This window comes from the organism of the source record quoted next, unplaced genomic scaffold (assembly GCF_019419815.1).
Source record: "Pyrus x bretschneideri cultivar Hongxiangsu unplaced genomic scaffold, Pyrus_bretschneideri_v1 Contig33, whole genome shotgun sequence".
In the NCBI taxonomy this organism is placed as follows: domain Eukaryota; kingdom Viridiplantae; phylum Streptophyta; class Magnoliopsida; order Rosales; family Rosaceae; genus Pyrus; species Pyrus x bretschneideri.
Genome location: NW_025999646.1, coordinates 1,797,656 through 1,814,549, shown reverse-complemented (window position 1 = coordinate 1,814,549; position 16,894 = coordinate 1,797,656). Strand labels below are relative to the sequence as shown.

Sequence of the window (16,894 nt, the reverse complement as noted above, 5' to 3'; positions counted from 1 at the left end):
TGAAGGAATGGTTTTTGACTTTTGAAAGAATCTCCTTGGCATTTGACAAACTAAAAATACAAGAACATGTGTTTCTTGCGCTATAAGTAACTTGCTCACCTTTTGATTAGGTAAATAAATGGTTTTGTTACACGCTTAATGACCTAAACCAGTATCCTCTATCCATACACTTCCACTTAGCAATTTAATCCATAAAATGGAAATGTTAATCTAATAATTATAATAGCAAAAATCAAGATTTGGGGAGGCCGATATTGATTTCCGTCACCAGGATGAGACGAGCAGCTAGTAAAGCTGCATTATCTAAAACTGTATGCAGCCAGGGTACCTCGGTTGCGCAGAGGCAGTTCATATTTCGATCTTCATTCACTATAGTCATCTGAACTTTCCGACTCTGTGCCATCATCGTTTCTCATCGCATTTGGCATTTCATCTGAGGCATCACTCATATCGACATCTACATCCCCTTCTGAATCTTCATCTCTCACTTCTTCCATGACGTTATTGTCATCTTCAGAAGTATCCAAATCGTTGTCACTAGCTTCTACTAAACCCCTGTTCCATCCGCTGGAAGTCCCATCAAACCCAATTTCCCAGTTACCTTGTTCATATCCCACTGCTTGTTCGTCGTCTTCAGATTCCAATGCGCCTCCTTGTTCATATCCCTCTCCTAACTCTCCTTGTTCATATCCCTCTCCTAACTCTCCTTGTTCATATCCCTCTTCCAACTCTCCTTGTTCATATCCCTCTCCTTGCTCGTCACCTTTCATATCAATCTTTTCATCATCCCATTCCTCAGCCAAGTTTCTTGGCGATTCTCCTCCACTCTCAGGGCTGCTGCGTATGTCACTCATACGGCCCAGAGGTGTCTCCTCAACAGCCCTGTTCTTCATTCTCCTCTTTCTAACAGTTCGGCGACCCCGTCCACTCCCTTGTCCCTGCGTTCGTTTTCCCACAGTTCTCAACCCTTGACTCAAATTCTCATTACCCCTAATGTTCCGACGACTTACCACTGATTTGGGATTATTCACCTTTTTCTGCCACCTTTTACCGCGTCCTTGCTCTCGACCTCCTCTACCACGTCTAAAGCTGTTTCGTCCACTTTTCAGGTGAGTACTGTTGTCTTCCCTCCTGTACTCATTGAGGCCTGCTTCTGTTAGTTCAGTCTCACTCCTCGATGTAAGAAGTCTCATAGGTTGATTCTGTAGACGAAAAAAGCACATGTAAGTTGAATGACACGGTAGAAGATGTATATACACCACCAACATTAATACAACATCTATGGAATTTCATAAAAGCTGTCTTTTAAAGATTTGCGTGCTTTTCTATCACCAAGTTTCCAGCAGATTCTCTTTCAATTTATTTATTTTTGCTGGGAATACCAAGAATGAGAGCAAAGAGAAAAAGGGAAAACTCACAAGATATTCTCCCATTTCCTTGTCCGCAGTGGGCTCAGGTTTTGCTTGCTTTACATATGTAATTGCTGAATCTATCTCATGAAGCCTCAGAGCCACAGCTGCAGTGGTAAGTGGTATCCAAGGAAGTACAGGAACGGATCCACTGTCAAGATAATCGCGAACAACCCCTGACTGTTTGCAGGAGCCCAGTAATTCCTCTGTCAGTGCAAAGTGTGATGACAGAAAGTCTTTCTTCACAGCAGTCTCAAACAGAGTCAATGTCTGCGAGGAAGTTTGTCCAAAAATGAGCAATTTATCATATAAAAAGTATGGGAACAGACATACGGGGAGCCATGGTCGTACAGGCCCAAAAACTCACTGGTGAGTTGTGAATAGAATAGCATGGAGAAAAATGGAAGTGAAAATGATGGATAAATATTTCCACAGGATACTTTTCATTTTGTTTGTAAAAAACAAAAAAAGGAAATCAGAAAAACAAAATTTCTTGGGGATATAGGGTTGAGCATAAGATAAAACAAGTAAAGGGATAGAAACCTGTAGAAGTTCTTCCATTGATGATGACGCATTCAGTTTCTCTCCCCACATCTTTCGACGGTCTTCAGTCCAAACCGATTGAAGAGCCTCTGGTGGGGTAGATACCTGTGAAACAAAAAGTGAGTGATATGTAGACTGAATAAAAAATCAAGCGTGGATACATTAGATGCCAGCAGAACCCGAGGTGTAAAGCATTAGTATCTCACCTCAACAAGAGCTATTAATGCCTTGAGCAATCTCCTGGCCAAGGGAACAGAAGTACAAGGAACATGGAAATCCCAAGGTTCCAACGTCCTTTTTCTTTTACATTGAATTACATGTTCACTAAAGTCAAAATTTCTGTTGAAAGCGTCAAAAGTCTGATGGCAAGTATCGCAGTGGGAATCCTCAAAGTAATAACAACTGAGGCAGACATCACAAACATCAAACAGCGGTCTGCATCTCTCCTTCCCATATTTCGTGGCACCTAAGGTAGATGAATTAAAGCATTCTTTCCACATCCACTTCTGAAAATCTTGATACCTTCTCAAGGCAGCCCTTTTCTCAGTTTCACTTCTGTCGAGCTCAATTCTGAAAGAAGAGGAGCTCTGCGTTGTATCAGAATTCAAAGCACAGACTGTACTTTCAGGGCTGTCAAAACGAGAAGGGAAATCAGGACTAGAATCCATTTCGCCGGCTTCATTTTTAACATGGTTTTTACTCGGGCCTGCATTGTTAGGACAATGTGCATTTTTCCGACCATTCTCCTTGAAGGATGCCTCAATCTTTTGCAACATTAAGCGTAAATGAGATTCCCTAATCCCGCGTGTGTCCAGAGCTGTAACAAGAGCATCAAAGGCCTATACAGACAATGAATTCAAAATATTATGATCATAAAGCTCTTAAAAAAAATGAAACAACATGTCAAATCTAGCAAGCATAAAATTTAAGCATGCCAACAAGCAGACAAAAACCTATTACAAATGTGACTTGAGAACCTAAGACATACTGCCAACTGAAACAGCATGTCAAATCTAGCAAGCATAAAAGGATAATAAGTTTCCAACTTTGCTGAGAAGCAAATGATGCCCAACACAACTTTGATTCACATCAAATGGATGAAGGGCTCAATAATGGTTTATCCTAAAGATATAATGTAATCTGCATAACAACATTCATTTGTGCAAAAAGAAACACAAAAACACAGAGACAAGTGCCATTGAAACAGAATATAAAAACTGTTAAGCGTTACCCCTTCAGTGTCAATAAGCCTCCAGCTTCCATTGTTCAATTCAATAAAAATTCTGCCTGAACCAGGATCATTTCTTGATGCAGATGCAACAAATTGCCAGTATCGATTATGCCTACGATCTTGACCAAGAGGCAGGGACCTGTATGCATACATCTCTTCTGCTCTATGTGCAATATATGATTTTAACTGTGAGCGTGACCTTTTTGATGCATATGCAAGTTGCTGAGACAAAAAGTTATCAGAACCCATGGAGAAATCTTGGGCTGCTGAGGTCCTTTCAACAGGCACACCATTTAGCTGATTCTGAACACCTTGTGACCCATGGATAGACTTTTGATTTTCTGCAGTGACTGGAGATGCTTCAATGTTTCTGTTATCAACATCCCGTAAGGGACTTTGGCCGTCCTCTACTCCGGTAGCTTGTACGTCAGCTTTGCCTCCCATAAAAGATTGAAAATCTAACCTACCAACATTCTCTTCTTTTAGGCGACTTTTATCCAGCTGTGCCTCTGCCAACATTTGCTTCTTAAGAGCATTTGCAGCTTCTAATCGATCCTGTTGAATTTTGGTGTCAAATTTATGTTTTACACAGAAAATACAGCAATACATTGATTTCAAAAACTTGAAAGGAAATATTTACCTCAAGAACAACACGAATAGTGTTTCCTTCATTTGCAACACCAATCAAGGCAACAAGACCTCTAAGACGCTCTTCCACGCTGAGATCAGAATATTCCCCTTCTGTAAGTCCTTGAACCCATGACTCACCTGACTTGCTTTCATCAATCTCCATATTTTCTTGGTCAAGATTACTATTACTAATATCTACACCCGAAACACACTGTTTTGAGGAAGCACTAGGACAGAATGCATCTTTGGAACCAGTGACGGGGGAACATGAAACATCCTTATCAAACTCATTTTTCACAGCAAGTCCAACATCGCCGCATAAACTGTCCTTTCCATTTTCTGAGAAACTAATTACTTCACTGTAATCATCAGGGGATTTCTTTGCAACTGATGGAGTAGCTAAGTCATCAACATCAGGATCTTCATCAACTTCACATTCAAAGTCTTCGTCTCTTTCAACCTCATCATTTTCAACATCATCTCTTTCAACATCATCGACATCTTCCGCAGCTAAAATTCCATTTTCAAATATCTGAATTTTCTTCCTGGCCGCTGAAAGTACAGCCTCAGCATCAATAGGATCCTTTCTGTAAGCAGCTCGTACACGATATGTTGAAGGAGCTATTCTTTCAAAGAGCTTAGTATCTCTTGTCAAGGCAACAGAAATTGAAGCTTCGGGAGTCTTGCTTGTTGTCAAGTCCCGAAGGCCAGATTTCTTACAAAAAAAGAACAGATAATGGACAAATAAAAAGAAATCAGGAATGAAGCACATAAAACCCAATACCAAAAAGACTACTCTTGTCACAAGGCTCACAACAGAATTTTTGCTAACAATAAATTTTAGTCACCTGAATCTTTTCTGCAAGATCTAACACTGTTAGTCCCTTATTTCCCTCAAGTGAAAGCACATGAAAAGCTGCAAACTTTACAGTTCCAGGAGTCAACCGGTGTCTAGATCTTCTTGGAGCCAGTAAGCCTTTCTCTTGCATTACTGCAAATGCATTTACAGCTGCGGAACCATTTCGTAGATTAGAAATGGCATCCTGACAAACTTTACCCTGTAACAACAATTGTACAATGAGTCTTGCAATTTTTAGCAACAAAAATAAAACAGAAGAAATTCCAAATCTGTAACGTCTGAATGTACTAATTGATTGAGGAAAATATACACAGGAACAGCCACCAATAAGGTGGCTTAATATGAAGTATGAACATAAAATGTAACTGCAGTATTAGACTAAGTCTTTGAGCACTGCACTAATACTAGTCGTCAAGCTAAGTCTGAATGATATTCATATGGGTTCCTTTGGAGTTCTCATTAAGCTAAGTCTGAACTTCGTCAGATCATCGAGTTCAACTCACAAATCAAACCTAAGCAAAGCCAACCATCTAAGTTTTGATGCTCTTACTTTGAACTAGGATGCCAATTTAACTTGAATTCAAACTACTATGTATATAAATTTCACTTCCTTTTTTCACTACTCTTAACTGATGCAGGAGATAAATTATAAAGAATTGAGAAGGGAACCTCATCCTTATCAGGTGTGTATGACCATGCAATACTCCTTTTCTTCAGCTGTGGCCCAAATCCGGCAGAAAGTGCTAGTTGCCGGAATATTTCAGGCCATGTTAGCAGATTTAAGTGCTGCTGCCAGTTTCGTATATCAAAGCCCCATGCATATGCCTGAAACGAATAGTAAAATCCAAAATATGAAGAAATATTAGGAAAAAGCAACAAAATGAGCAAACAAAATAACTGCGTGCATGAAGAGAGCAGGAGATTACTCCTTCAACAATCTGTGGATGTCCACCTCCAGGATTAGCAGCACCATTTTGATTTATTCCTAATCCAGTAGGAGTCCTTGCAACATCTTCAATATCTTTGATAATCAACCTCAAGAGAGCAACATGGATCTCACCCAACAACCTTGAATCCTAATATCAAAATTGTATTTAGTCTATGAGCAGCAGAAAACATAAGAAGAACAAATAATTAGAAAGCACATTTTGAAATAAAATAACTCATTGGTGGCTCACATAGTCATGAAATGCTTGAATAAACTCATCAAGTGTAAAGGGCCATAACTCGAGAACATCAGCGAAGGTAATCAAAAATCTCCAAACCTGTTAACATCACAACATTCAAACATCAGAATCGGAGGCATTAATTCAAATATCAGCAACAAAGAATCTACTACAAGTAACTTGCATACTGGAGAGAACAATTAATTTATAACTAGACACAAAATTAAAAACCATGAGATCACATACCAATAAGACAGTCACATACACCAAATGATATCAGAACAACATCTTTACAAGTGATAATTAGTCTCCTCTACTAAATAATGAAGTGCCAAAAAGCATCGTTATAGGTCCACGAAACCTGTAAGAGCTTATCATCGTTTTTCCACAATAGAACTAGGGAACACATGCAAGACCAGGAAGAAAGACAAGCACAGTGAAACTATCGCAATAGCCAGAGGCTGGACCATAGATATTACTGACTATGCCCTGTGCACAAGAAATACTGTACCCATAAATCGTACAAGAATAGTTGATATCAGCATATAAGGTACTTCTAAAAGCTCGTCTAATAAGAAAAAGGAAGAACGCACCATGAGAAGGTTACCAATATTCGCCTCTGAATTGATCCACGGCTGAATTGCAAATGGTCTTTTTAATTGCACAGACCTAGGTGGGAATGCAACCAAAGAATCTGAACCACGAAAAATCACGTTATTGAATAAATTTATAGAGTAACTATAGACTGCATATTTTATTTGCTCAATTTAGTACATTAAAAGTCCTGGATCGGTCAGTATCAAGCTTATTAAACTGAATTCAAGATTCAAAAGATTTAACTTCAAAATTCTCTGAATGAGTGCCAGAGAACATACACCAATTGGGAGGATACTGAATAGAATAGTAGATCACATGGATTTATAAAGGTCTAGAAGATATAATTTGGTACTCTAAGCAGCCATATCGAGGGTTAAGAGAGGTTTTCATGTTACCAAACAACGCCTACCTCTGAATGCATCAAGGTTTTGCAGGGTGTCAAGATCAATAGAAATAATGGAGGACAAACCCTTGCTTGCAGCTGCCAACTCCATTAGTTCTAGTTGCTCATCCTCAATAAGCTCCATAGATTCTTTAGCAAGCCTGCGTGCAGTTGCCTTCTCAAGTGCAGCTTTGCGTCTCACTACCTCTCTCTCTTTGCGAAGCTCTTCCTTCTGCCTCCTTTTCTCAGCCTACACAATAAACCCAGGGGGGTTAAGATCACGTTATGTTGAAAAATCAAAGATACATCACATATGCATTACATTAGTAAGTCCTCGAACTTACTCTTATGTACTCTTTCTGTAAAAACTTTTCCCTTCGTTCAATTTCACGTTTTTGCTCACGCTTTAATCTCTCTTCCTCACGCTGCCTTTCACGCATCAACCTCTCTTCTTCTTTTCGTCTTTCACGGTCTTGCCTTTCCATTTCCTTCCTCATTCGTTCCTCGTTCTATAAGCAGAAAATTCAAAATATCAGCATACAAACTGCTATGCTTCAGAAACAATTGTTTAGGACTGAAAAATAGAACCTTTCTCCTCAGAATATCTTGTTTCTCCAGTTCCTTCCGGATCCGCAGCTCATGAGCTTCAACTTCTTTAGCGATTCTCGCTTCTTCACTCTACAAGGCGCAACTAGTTAAGTCCTTGGCTGAGAAAAAAAATACTATTCAAATAAACTTAACTGCACAAGTATACCTTGCGTTTCCTCTCCATTCGCAGAATAGAGTCATTAATTTGATCTTCAGATAATACATTAGAGTTTTCCGGTGCAACAACAGGGGGATCACTAAACTGAGTATTTACTCTTACGTTAGTGAAGGAGTCCCTTTGTGGTACACTTCCATCATCAACAGGAGATGAGTAGGGCACCGCTTGCCTCTCCTGCTGAGACAGAAGACGAACACGCGACGCATGACCATGGACAACATGAACCCTTGACAACGGCTCATTTCCAACAGCAAATGATGAAGTTCTTGCAGATGGACCATCAATGGCTGAATCGTGAAAATGAGATTGGGAGACTTGTCCATATGCATCAGACCGAATACTGGAGTGATCTTGAGGAAAGGGATATTCATGGAGGGTCCTTGGAGCAACCTGGGATGAAAACTCATTCTAATTCAATGTTTCATCCAAAAAGAATTGAGGACACATGAGTACATAAACACCGAAAATTGCATGCAACAGAAAAAGATAAGAATACCAACGGTGCAAAATCAAGTTTAATGCATTAGTTCCCACAACAAGGAGGAAAAGGGAACGCAAGGGAGAAAGAGTACCCAGACAGTTAATAATGAGTTGTTTTGTTACCAGTCATGCAACTAAACACAACTTTAAATCACCCTTATAAAATTAAGCTAAGAAGATTTGGACAAAGATACAAATACTCTTGCTAAGATTTGAAACTCAGACTGCTTGAAGCATGTTCAATCGAATTAGAGTTCTAAAAACTGGCACAGAAACTATAGATACTGCTGCAGTCATCGAACAGTACTCAAGTGAGTTGCAAAATAATACCACCAACCCTATGTTCGTCCAACCCCACAAGATTATCTTGTGGTTTTAAGTTTTGAAGGATGTCACATAATAATAAGAAGGGCAGTACATGTATACCACTTAATGGCTCGCCAACATCTTATAGAGCAGATCTTATCATATTGCACATACCATCATACGGTGTATAAAAATAATCAATTGATCAAAGAAAAAAGGACAGACTTTATTTGGTTTTGCATCATGACGCTCATATTTGCCCTCCAAAGCATGGGCAGACCGCTTCAGCTGCTCCGCAACTGCTTCACCAAGTAAATAATCAAAAGGGTTAGCAGGAAACCTAAATGCATACCAAAAAATCATTCAAATAACCGGAAATAATATGCTAGGGTAACAATCTGGCTTTTATCAAGCACTAAATTGTATGTTTTTTCACAACTTCTCGGATTCCAATGCATTTACTTTGGGTAAAAGTCTATACTTTTAGACCACCACAAGATGAGAAAATTTGGAACTCAAAACATTTTTGCTAAACTACAGTGAAGCATAAAGCCTTCAAAGCAAATGTTAATCTTAAACCAAACTAGGAACGAATGTTAAACAAACTAGTAAACTTAATTATCAGAAAAACTGGTTACGTATTGACACATTTAAACATGGCAAAACAAAGTCATGAAAATATTTTCTGTTATCTTATAGAAGGGTGTACAAAATACAAATATACTCTGAGAAAAATAGACCAACATAAACCCACTAACAAGAATATGCACAAAATTCCCTGCACAATGCTGCAATCCAGTCCCACATAAGTCAAGTACAAGGCATTGCTCAATTGAGCTGTAAAATCAACAAGGCAACCCAGTAATTATACCTATAGGTGCCCCAAATGCATCTGGCGGCAAAGGATCAAACTCTATCCCAAGAAGCGGGCCATTTTCCCTCAATGGCTCTCCCAATTGAGCTTCCACACAAGCAATGGCTCTGAGCTCCAATTTCGACTGTGGCGACTCATAATACCTCCTCCCCCTCATTGGAATGTCATCAGCCACACCCCTAGCCACCACATTCCGCAACTGTGCATGACCAAAGGGGCTTGAGCCGGAGCCGGAGCCCGACCCATAATCACTACCCGGCTCTGAGCCATGAGCCAAATCATCCATAGGAGGCTCAGGCAAAGCGGGTGCCAATTTCCGCTGCTTCTTGGGTGGACCCCCTTCCTTCTTGTCCTTCAACCTTCTGTGACAGAACCACATCTGCAACTGCCGATCGGAAAGCCCTAATCTTTCCGACAGCTCAGCCCTAACCGCCTCCGACGGGTAGGTATCCACTGACCAAAAACCCAAAAATCAAAACAAAAACTTCAATTTCCACAGAAATCCAAACCAAAAGTTACAAAATTTTTTTGTAAGGAATCGAACTTACAGGCATATGCTTTCTCGAGGGTTTCGAGCTGAAAGGGGGTCTTCATCTGACGCTTGGGCTTGCTCTGCCCCTCACTGGAATTGTTAAATTTACTATTGCTCTCATGATTTTTGTTCTGATTTTCTCCCTCCGATGCCGCCTCCATTGAAATCGAGACCGAGATCTGGGATTTCACCGAAAGCTTCCGCCTTTCAATCCCTCAAACCTTCAAACCTCGAAACCCCGATCCCCAAATTCTCATAAAAAACTGGGTCTTCCAAAGGAATCCGATTTCCTTGCCCCTTCTCTCTCTCTCTCTCTCTCTCTCTCTAAAACTCTCGTTCGTTCTTTCTCTCTCTAAAAACAAAATACCGTACCAGTCAAGGAAGACGAGATCGAGAAGAGAAAAGGCGTAGGATTATCATGATGGAATAATAAGAATACGAAGAATAAACATTTAGGAATAAATAAATGTTGAATTTTTACGGGGATTGAAAAGAAAACACAACAACAAACAATAACATCATTAACAAAAACAATGATTAATATTAATAATATCGAAAAATAGGAAAAGGGAAAATCAGGGGGACGAGGAACATTATAAAAACAGCAACAGCAACAGTAGTATTTCCTCCTCCCTCTGATTCTAATTCCAATTCCACCACCTTCCATAATATTTGATTTTTCACTTTTTTGTTTCTAAATTTTTGTGTTTTTTAAATTCACATGATGCTACTTTCATGTGAACCGATGACTTTTCGGTTTTTAATGTTTGTGTCGTGTGTGTTGGACTCTCGGCTGCTTGTTTTGTTTAATTTTGTATATATGTTTTATTTCTTGAATTTTCAGATTTTTTTTTTTTTTTTTTTTTTTTGGGTTGGCAACAATTTTTAAGGTTCTTTCTTTGTTCAGTTTTCATTTTTTTTGTTTTGTTTTATGTTTTTTGTTTTGGTTGAATTAAGTTAATATGTTATCGCATCGTATCATCATGTGTGTGCGTGTGTTTATCGAAGGGTTCTTGGTGTTCGTTTGTTTGGATTCTGTGTGTTCGTTGGATGCGATCTTGTCATTGGGTGAGCGATGATCGAGCATGTGTTTCTGCTTTCCTCTGTTTGTGGGCCCCGTTTCTAGTTTGTACACCATTGGGCTGGGCTTCTGTGAAGTGGATGATTAGAAAATGGGCTTTGTGCATCATCAGCCGGCAAGAGAAATGATTCGAATTTGTCCTTGTTTCAGTATTCTATTGGAGTGATACATTTTTTCTATTTATAAGGTAATTGAGTTAGTAATTTGTCACGTCAACCATTATAGTACAGTTTTGGTTAACTTTTGATATAAAAAAATAATAAAAAATAAAAAGACAGAAAGATAAAACTGAACGCATTCATTAGCCCGATGATCACCACCGTAGATCACGTGACAATGAAGCGCGTGTTTAGCTTCACCATTGGAGATACTCTAACATTTTAGGATAGAAATATATGATTTTGTGACGTGGTGAATTTTTTTTATTTATTTTTTTATTTTGGTCAATAAGGCCTCATTTGGTGGTCTAAATTGAATCAGACTTTGTATTTCATATTGATTAAAATTACGATTCACGACCCACACAAGACATCCGTTGTTATGAAAATCCAAATAAGAATAAAAAGAATAAGGAGAAGCAAGAGGGGTTGTCGACGAGCTTGTTGATTCGAAGAATTGAAACCCATGTTTAAGGTTTGGTTATATAATTGCTACTTTTCAGGACAAGTTTCTATGATTATTTATTTCATCTATAATATACATCTAGCTTTCTAATATTAAAGATAACCACACCATATAAAGATGAAATTTCATATCCAATTTGATCCAATCAACCTAAGAATGTAAGATTCTCTCATCTCCACTTCTCTCTCATTTTTCTCTGTTTCTTTCTTTCTATAAAAAAAAAAAAGTCAACACAAAATGTTGACGTTACTTAATCATGATCATTCAAATAGAAGGAGAGGAAATTTGGAGGGGAGAGAATCATACTCCCAATCAAACATGCCCTAAGTTGCTATAATGCACTTCCGTAGCACTAACTAAGGAATTGTGTTATTTTAATTATAAGATGTATCAAAATATTGATTTAGCTTTTAGAGCTCGTGGCAAGTTTCTGATCATCAATAAGAAAATGGCCAACTAAAAGCATTTAGTAGAGGGTACAATCCACTCCCAAAATTTTATGGTTCTTCCCTCTTGAATATCTTGAACCATCTTTTTAAGGACCCCAATAGAACATGGAAGGTCCTTATCCTCACCCTTGCTTGAGTGGCTAAATCTTGATTATCCTTCATTCCTCAAAGAGAAGTGTGTCTACAGTTGGAGGCCAGTGTTTTGCAGCTCTGAATTTCCAATCGATTAAAAAACTTAACTGCAACCAAACGATCAGACAACTATTCTTACAACCGCTTGTCTGTGGAAAAGAGTTGTAGGAACAATTGTCCAATCACTTTCGGGCCTTAAATAATTTTTTTCCTTTATACTTTATTGTAATTGTTTGGCACATCCAACTTACAAAAAGAGGATGGGAGAAAAAAATATTATGAAAAGGTTGTCATGAAGACCGAGACGTTAATAAAAACTCTAGACAACTGATATCATGTAAAAGTAAAGTGAATTGCGTGACTTTGATGAGAGAATGAAATAAATACAAAGTAAAAATCACGTAAACAAGAAACATGATAAAGAAATGACCATTACAAATTAGAATGTCTTTGTACTCTCAATCAATGGGGAAAAAAAGAGGGAAAGAGAAGGAGGAGAGGAAGGAAGGAAGGAAGGGGAGGGGGGGGGTGGTTGGGGGAGAGGAGGAAAGGAAACAAACTATGACATAGATAACAGATACTCAATTTGCAATTTCTTCTGAAGGGAATTTATGAAATTTACAATGCATGGTTCCCTCCATGTCCGTTCTTCATTCCGTCTCATGCAGCTTTTCCTTGCTGGATTTTCAGGAAAGAAAATGAAAAATGCATTAGCTAACTGAGAAAAATGTGAGCAGAAGTGCTTCCTACATAAGCAGTCCCAAGCGGGTTCTAATACTAGTTTAAAGGCAACTCCAAACATGCACGATTGCAGACATTGGATGCAAGAGTAGATTGCATGAACTATATACTTAGCTATATCTGACTCACTCGTTTCTCTTCTTCTATCTTGGCCTTGAGGTAAGAGTAGATTGCCACTCCTGCAATTGCAATGGCAGTTCCAATACCAGTTTGTGTTGAAATCTTGTTACCTGCAAGCAGTAGAACACAAAAGAGTCAAGTTTTCATTGATCTAAAAACGAAGTTGAAGATTGTCAGACATAAAATCATTACCAAAGACCACGATCGAGAAGCCAATCACAAACACACGCTTCAGCACGTTTCCAACTGCGTGCGTAAGAGGCGCCACTCTCTCCAGGGTGTTGGTGGCCAACTGAGAATTTGGAAAAACATAAACCGTTCGTATGATTTCATAACAATTGAATTCAAGTGAGAAGATTATGCTACTACACATGTACCTGGTTATAGAGATGGTAAAACAATCCAACCCAGAAGAGATCAGGTGACGAACTTGACAAGTCCTACTTTGGCAATTGCATCATTGAAGCCATACTTGATCAGTTGAGGTCCCTCTAACTGTTGATGAGAGACGAGACACGGAATTCATCAAAATTATTATTTCAGTTGCAGAATCAAACGTCTAGGGGTCTCAAGAGAAGTATACTCACGATGAGAGCGGGTGGAATGCAGACGAAGAGTGCAATGATTGAAATATAAGCATAGAGATTGGTACTGTCCATATCAGTCTGCAGAAATAACAAAAATGTTATATAAAGAGGGAAAAGTTAACTTGGAGAATTCAAAACGTAAAGTTTTCGAGAAGGAAAACTCACCATGGCTTTCTTTGAATAGATACTCCTGTAAGTGAAGGAGATATTTGAAATCATAGCACTAATGAAGCCAAGCCAGTTGAAAGACAACTCAGTCAGCGATGCCATCGACACACCTGCATTTTAAAACCATGGAAATACCAACTTACGGGATACTAAATTTATACCTGTTCGGACAAATGATTCATCGAAATAATGAGTTGCACATTAATATCAACACATTTGGTTAAATCTCGGATAATACGATTACAACTGAATGAACATAAACAGAAGAGCATACCAATAACAACAGGAGCCAGGGACAGCCATAGAGACAAGGGGATTGATTGTCCGAGGACAAATTGCGAAGCAGAAGCATTGAAGAATGGCTCAAGAGCTGAAACAAATAAATCCAACGTTAATGCACCATTAACTTCATAGTCATTTGTTCTTCTCCGAAATCTGCTGGATCATAAATTTGTGCTCTCACCTTTGATTGTATGTGTGAAGGAGACAGCAACGGCTGCAAACGAGACGTTGCTGGTGACGTGGCCAAGTGCATGGCACACTGCCACTGGGATGAGCAGCTTCAAGAGGTTTGCATCAATGGGCTACATGGAGAGAAAACACCAGGTCACATTTCAAGTGAACCAGACACAGATTTGCAAACGTGAGTTAGGTCAGTTTGTCCGTTCTAACTCTCGAATTCAAATCCCCCTTTATTTATTGAAGTGGTTCACTTACAGCGCGTTTGGGAAGTCCCACGGCCCAGCTGATCAAACAGTACACTACTCCGACACCCAAGTGCACGACCGACACAAAACTGCACCCGCACACAACAAAACTCATTTCTTCAGAAGAAGCCGGAACTTAAAATAACTAGAACAGGCATGGGATATGTCATTACGACCGTATTTTAAGCTAATTGTACACTATCATATAATTAGCTTCTTCGCATAACACTGTATGATTTAAAATATAGCACAGTAACATCTTGATGCAGGAAACCATTTAGCTTTTTCGCAACTACATGATTTAAAATACAACACAGTAAAATCTCGTTGCATGAAAACATTTAGATAGTGTATGAGTTGAAATATAGCATAGTAATATCTTGTTGCATAAGAGCAAATCCACCTCTAAAAAATGACCTGGCCCAAGTCCATTTAATTCACCCAAATGGATAGCAATTGATTTGATTGAACACTAATTGGCCAAATGAATCTCCACTCCTAAAAAATGAGCTGGCCCAAAATCTAGTCAATTCGTATTAAAATATTATTAATTTTTTATAAAATAATTAAAAAAATTATTTTTAATTTCGAATATAATTTTTAACCAATCTTGTCACGTCATGTGTCATTTTCTGAAAGTACAATTTGTGTAGAAGATGGTTAGGTATTTATATATAAAAAAATCGTTAAATTTTTTTTTTCGTATTTTTAAACATTTTTTATAATTTTGTATTAAGTTAATTAATCTGGATCGTTGGATTTCAAAAATGTTGAAATCCAACCGTCCAAAAGTGGACACGTGGCTCACAGTGAGATTCTAACAATATTTTTTTTTTAAGTCTAGAACACACACCCACACGCCAGCCGCATAAAAAAGAATCAATCATGGTTGACGTCAACATGACATGAGATAGGCCGATTCCTCACTTAACCCATTCTGGACCGGCCTAGAGATTGGGATGAACTTTGGGCCGGTCTATTTTGTAGGATGGAGTGGGTTTTTGGGAATGCCAGCTAATTTTTTTAGACTTTGGACCTGCCTTCAAAAGGGGAATGGACTTGCTCTAAAGCACTTAGCTTTCTCGCACAACAGTATATAATTTAATATAGCACAGTAACATCTAGTTGTATTAAAAAATCGAAAATGGGGACACTTACTATGGATACGGAAAGTAATTGTAGATCTTCTTGTTCATGATGTTGAAAATTACGTTCAGAAAATACCTGCAAACCAAGGACAAATCCGTAATTCCAACACAATGATTACTCAAAAATATATATACAAATAAATTCAAATTAAATATAAACTGTTTCAACAATTTATATTAAGCCGTTAAATTGTAGGTGAAGCGCGCGAGTCCGTACCACATGAAGAAGAAGAAACCGGTGAGGATAAACGGGTACTTGTCGAAGAACCCGATCGGCGCCACCTTCGCGTCCCTGTAACACCACCGAGTCAGAAGGAACCGGCAAAAAACACAAACCAAAAAAACTCATTAGTACGGAGGCTGACGGTGGCGAGTCAGACGAGTCAGAACGGAGGAGACGGACCTCACCCGGCGGAATCTCCTTGAGCCGGCGACGAGGCCGCGGCGAGGCACGGTTTGAGAATCTCCCTCTTTATCGGGGACGCCTCGAGCAGCAGCGCCGGGCGGAGCTGCCTCCCCCATATGAGGTTCCCACCCTCGCTCACGGCCCCTATCGGCCGGGCCGAGACGAACGAGACGGCGCCGTTTTCTCTGTGGGATGGCTTGCGCTGGTAGGGTAGCGGTGCGAATGCGGTGGCGCGTGACAACACTCGCGACTCCATGATTGGTGGGGACAGCAGGAGGGAGAACCGAGTGGCTGAGAGGGAGTGGGGAATGTGAATTGGGAAGATACAGTGAGCTCTTATTAGTTGTTCTGAACAGCGCAGGGACAGAGAACGAAACGAATCGTTTGCGTTTGCAGGGAGAACGAAGGGCGGCTAATTGCTTTTGTTTCTGTTCGTTTGGTTAGGATCTTGTACGAGGACGGAACACGTTAGTGGAGTACATCCGCCGGTGTGATTAAGTTAGAAATTGCTTATGTAGCACTGTGTCCAGAGAAATTTGGACCACTCAATTTGATCTCATTAATCTATTTCATTGGCACACTTAGCAAAAACTCAAAAATTTAACAGTGCGAATCTCTTTCTCTCTCTCTCTCTCTTCAACATATTGAATCTCTCGGTTCGTAGGTTTCGGACCCAGAGATTCATAATGAATCTCATTCCATGTAGCACCTCTGCTTATAAGAGCTTAAGTTAGGTGACTGCACTATGTTAAAGGTGTTTTTGTTACAAACCCGTTGAATCCAAAAGTGCATACAACCTCTTTTACAACCAACTGCATTTTCAGTTCAAGTACTCCTCTGCCTTTACATGTACATTAGAATTGTAATCCTAAAAATATATCAAAAATTCAAATAAGATGCGCTTTTCCACAAAATGTTAGCATGTTGAAAGCGTTTTCTGAATATGCATAATCACT

General features: G+C 39.2%; 2 protein-coding genes across 2 annotated transcripts; both read right to left on the bottom strand.

Moving 5' to 3' along the window:
* Nucleotides 1-81: 81 nt before the first annotated feature.
* LOC103944163 (homeobox-DDT domain protein RLT1) lies at nt 82-10,579 on the bottom strand. Its single transcript, XM_009354579.3, has 18 exons — nt 9,792-10,579; nt 9,241-9,696; nt 8,595-8,671; nt 7,572-7,973; nt 7,406-7,495; nt 7,162-7,326; nt 6,845-7,067; nt 6,432-6,532; nt 5,851-5,937; nt 5,599-5,748; nt 5,342-5,497; nt 4,662-4,871; nt 3,824-4,528; nt 3,184-3,738; nt 2,159-2,791; nt 1,953-2,057; nt 1,419-1,679; nt 82-1,202 (listed from the first exon to the last, which is right to left on the bottom strand). The coding sequence occupies exons 1-18, from the start codon at nt 9,934-9,936 to the stop codon at nt 363-365; spliced, it is 5,361 nt and encodes a 1,786-aa protein (XP_009352854.2). The 5' UTR covers nt 9,937-10,579; the 3' UTR covers nt 82-362.
* A 1,826-nt stretch (nt 10,580-12,405) lies between these two features.
* LOC103944162 (triose phosphate/phosphate translocator, chloroplastic) lies at nt 12,406-16,399 on the bottom strand. Its single transcript, XM_009354577.3, is given in 13 exon segments — nt 12,406-12,739; nt 12,932-13,032; nt 13,115-13,214; nt 13,300-13,341; nt 13,343-13,417; nt 13,510-13,587; nt 13,675-13,787; nt 13,952-14,047; nt 14,141-14,261; nt 14,395-14,473; nt 15,543-15,608; nt 15,750-15,824; nt 15,941-16,399. Coding segments are annotated over 13 exon segments (1,218 nt in total). The 5' UTR covers nt 16,195-16,399; the 3' UTR covers nt 12,406-12,721.
* Between the last annotated feature and the right edge of the window lie 495 nt (nt 16,400-16,894).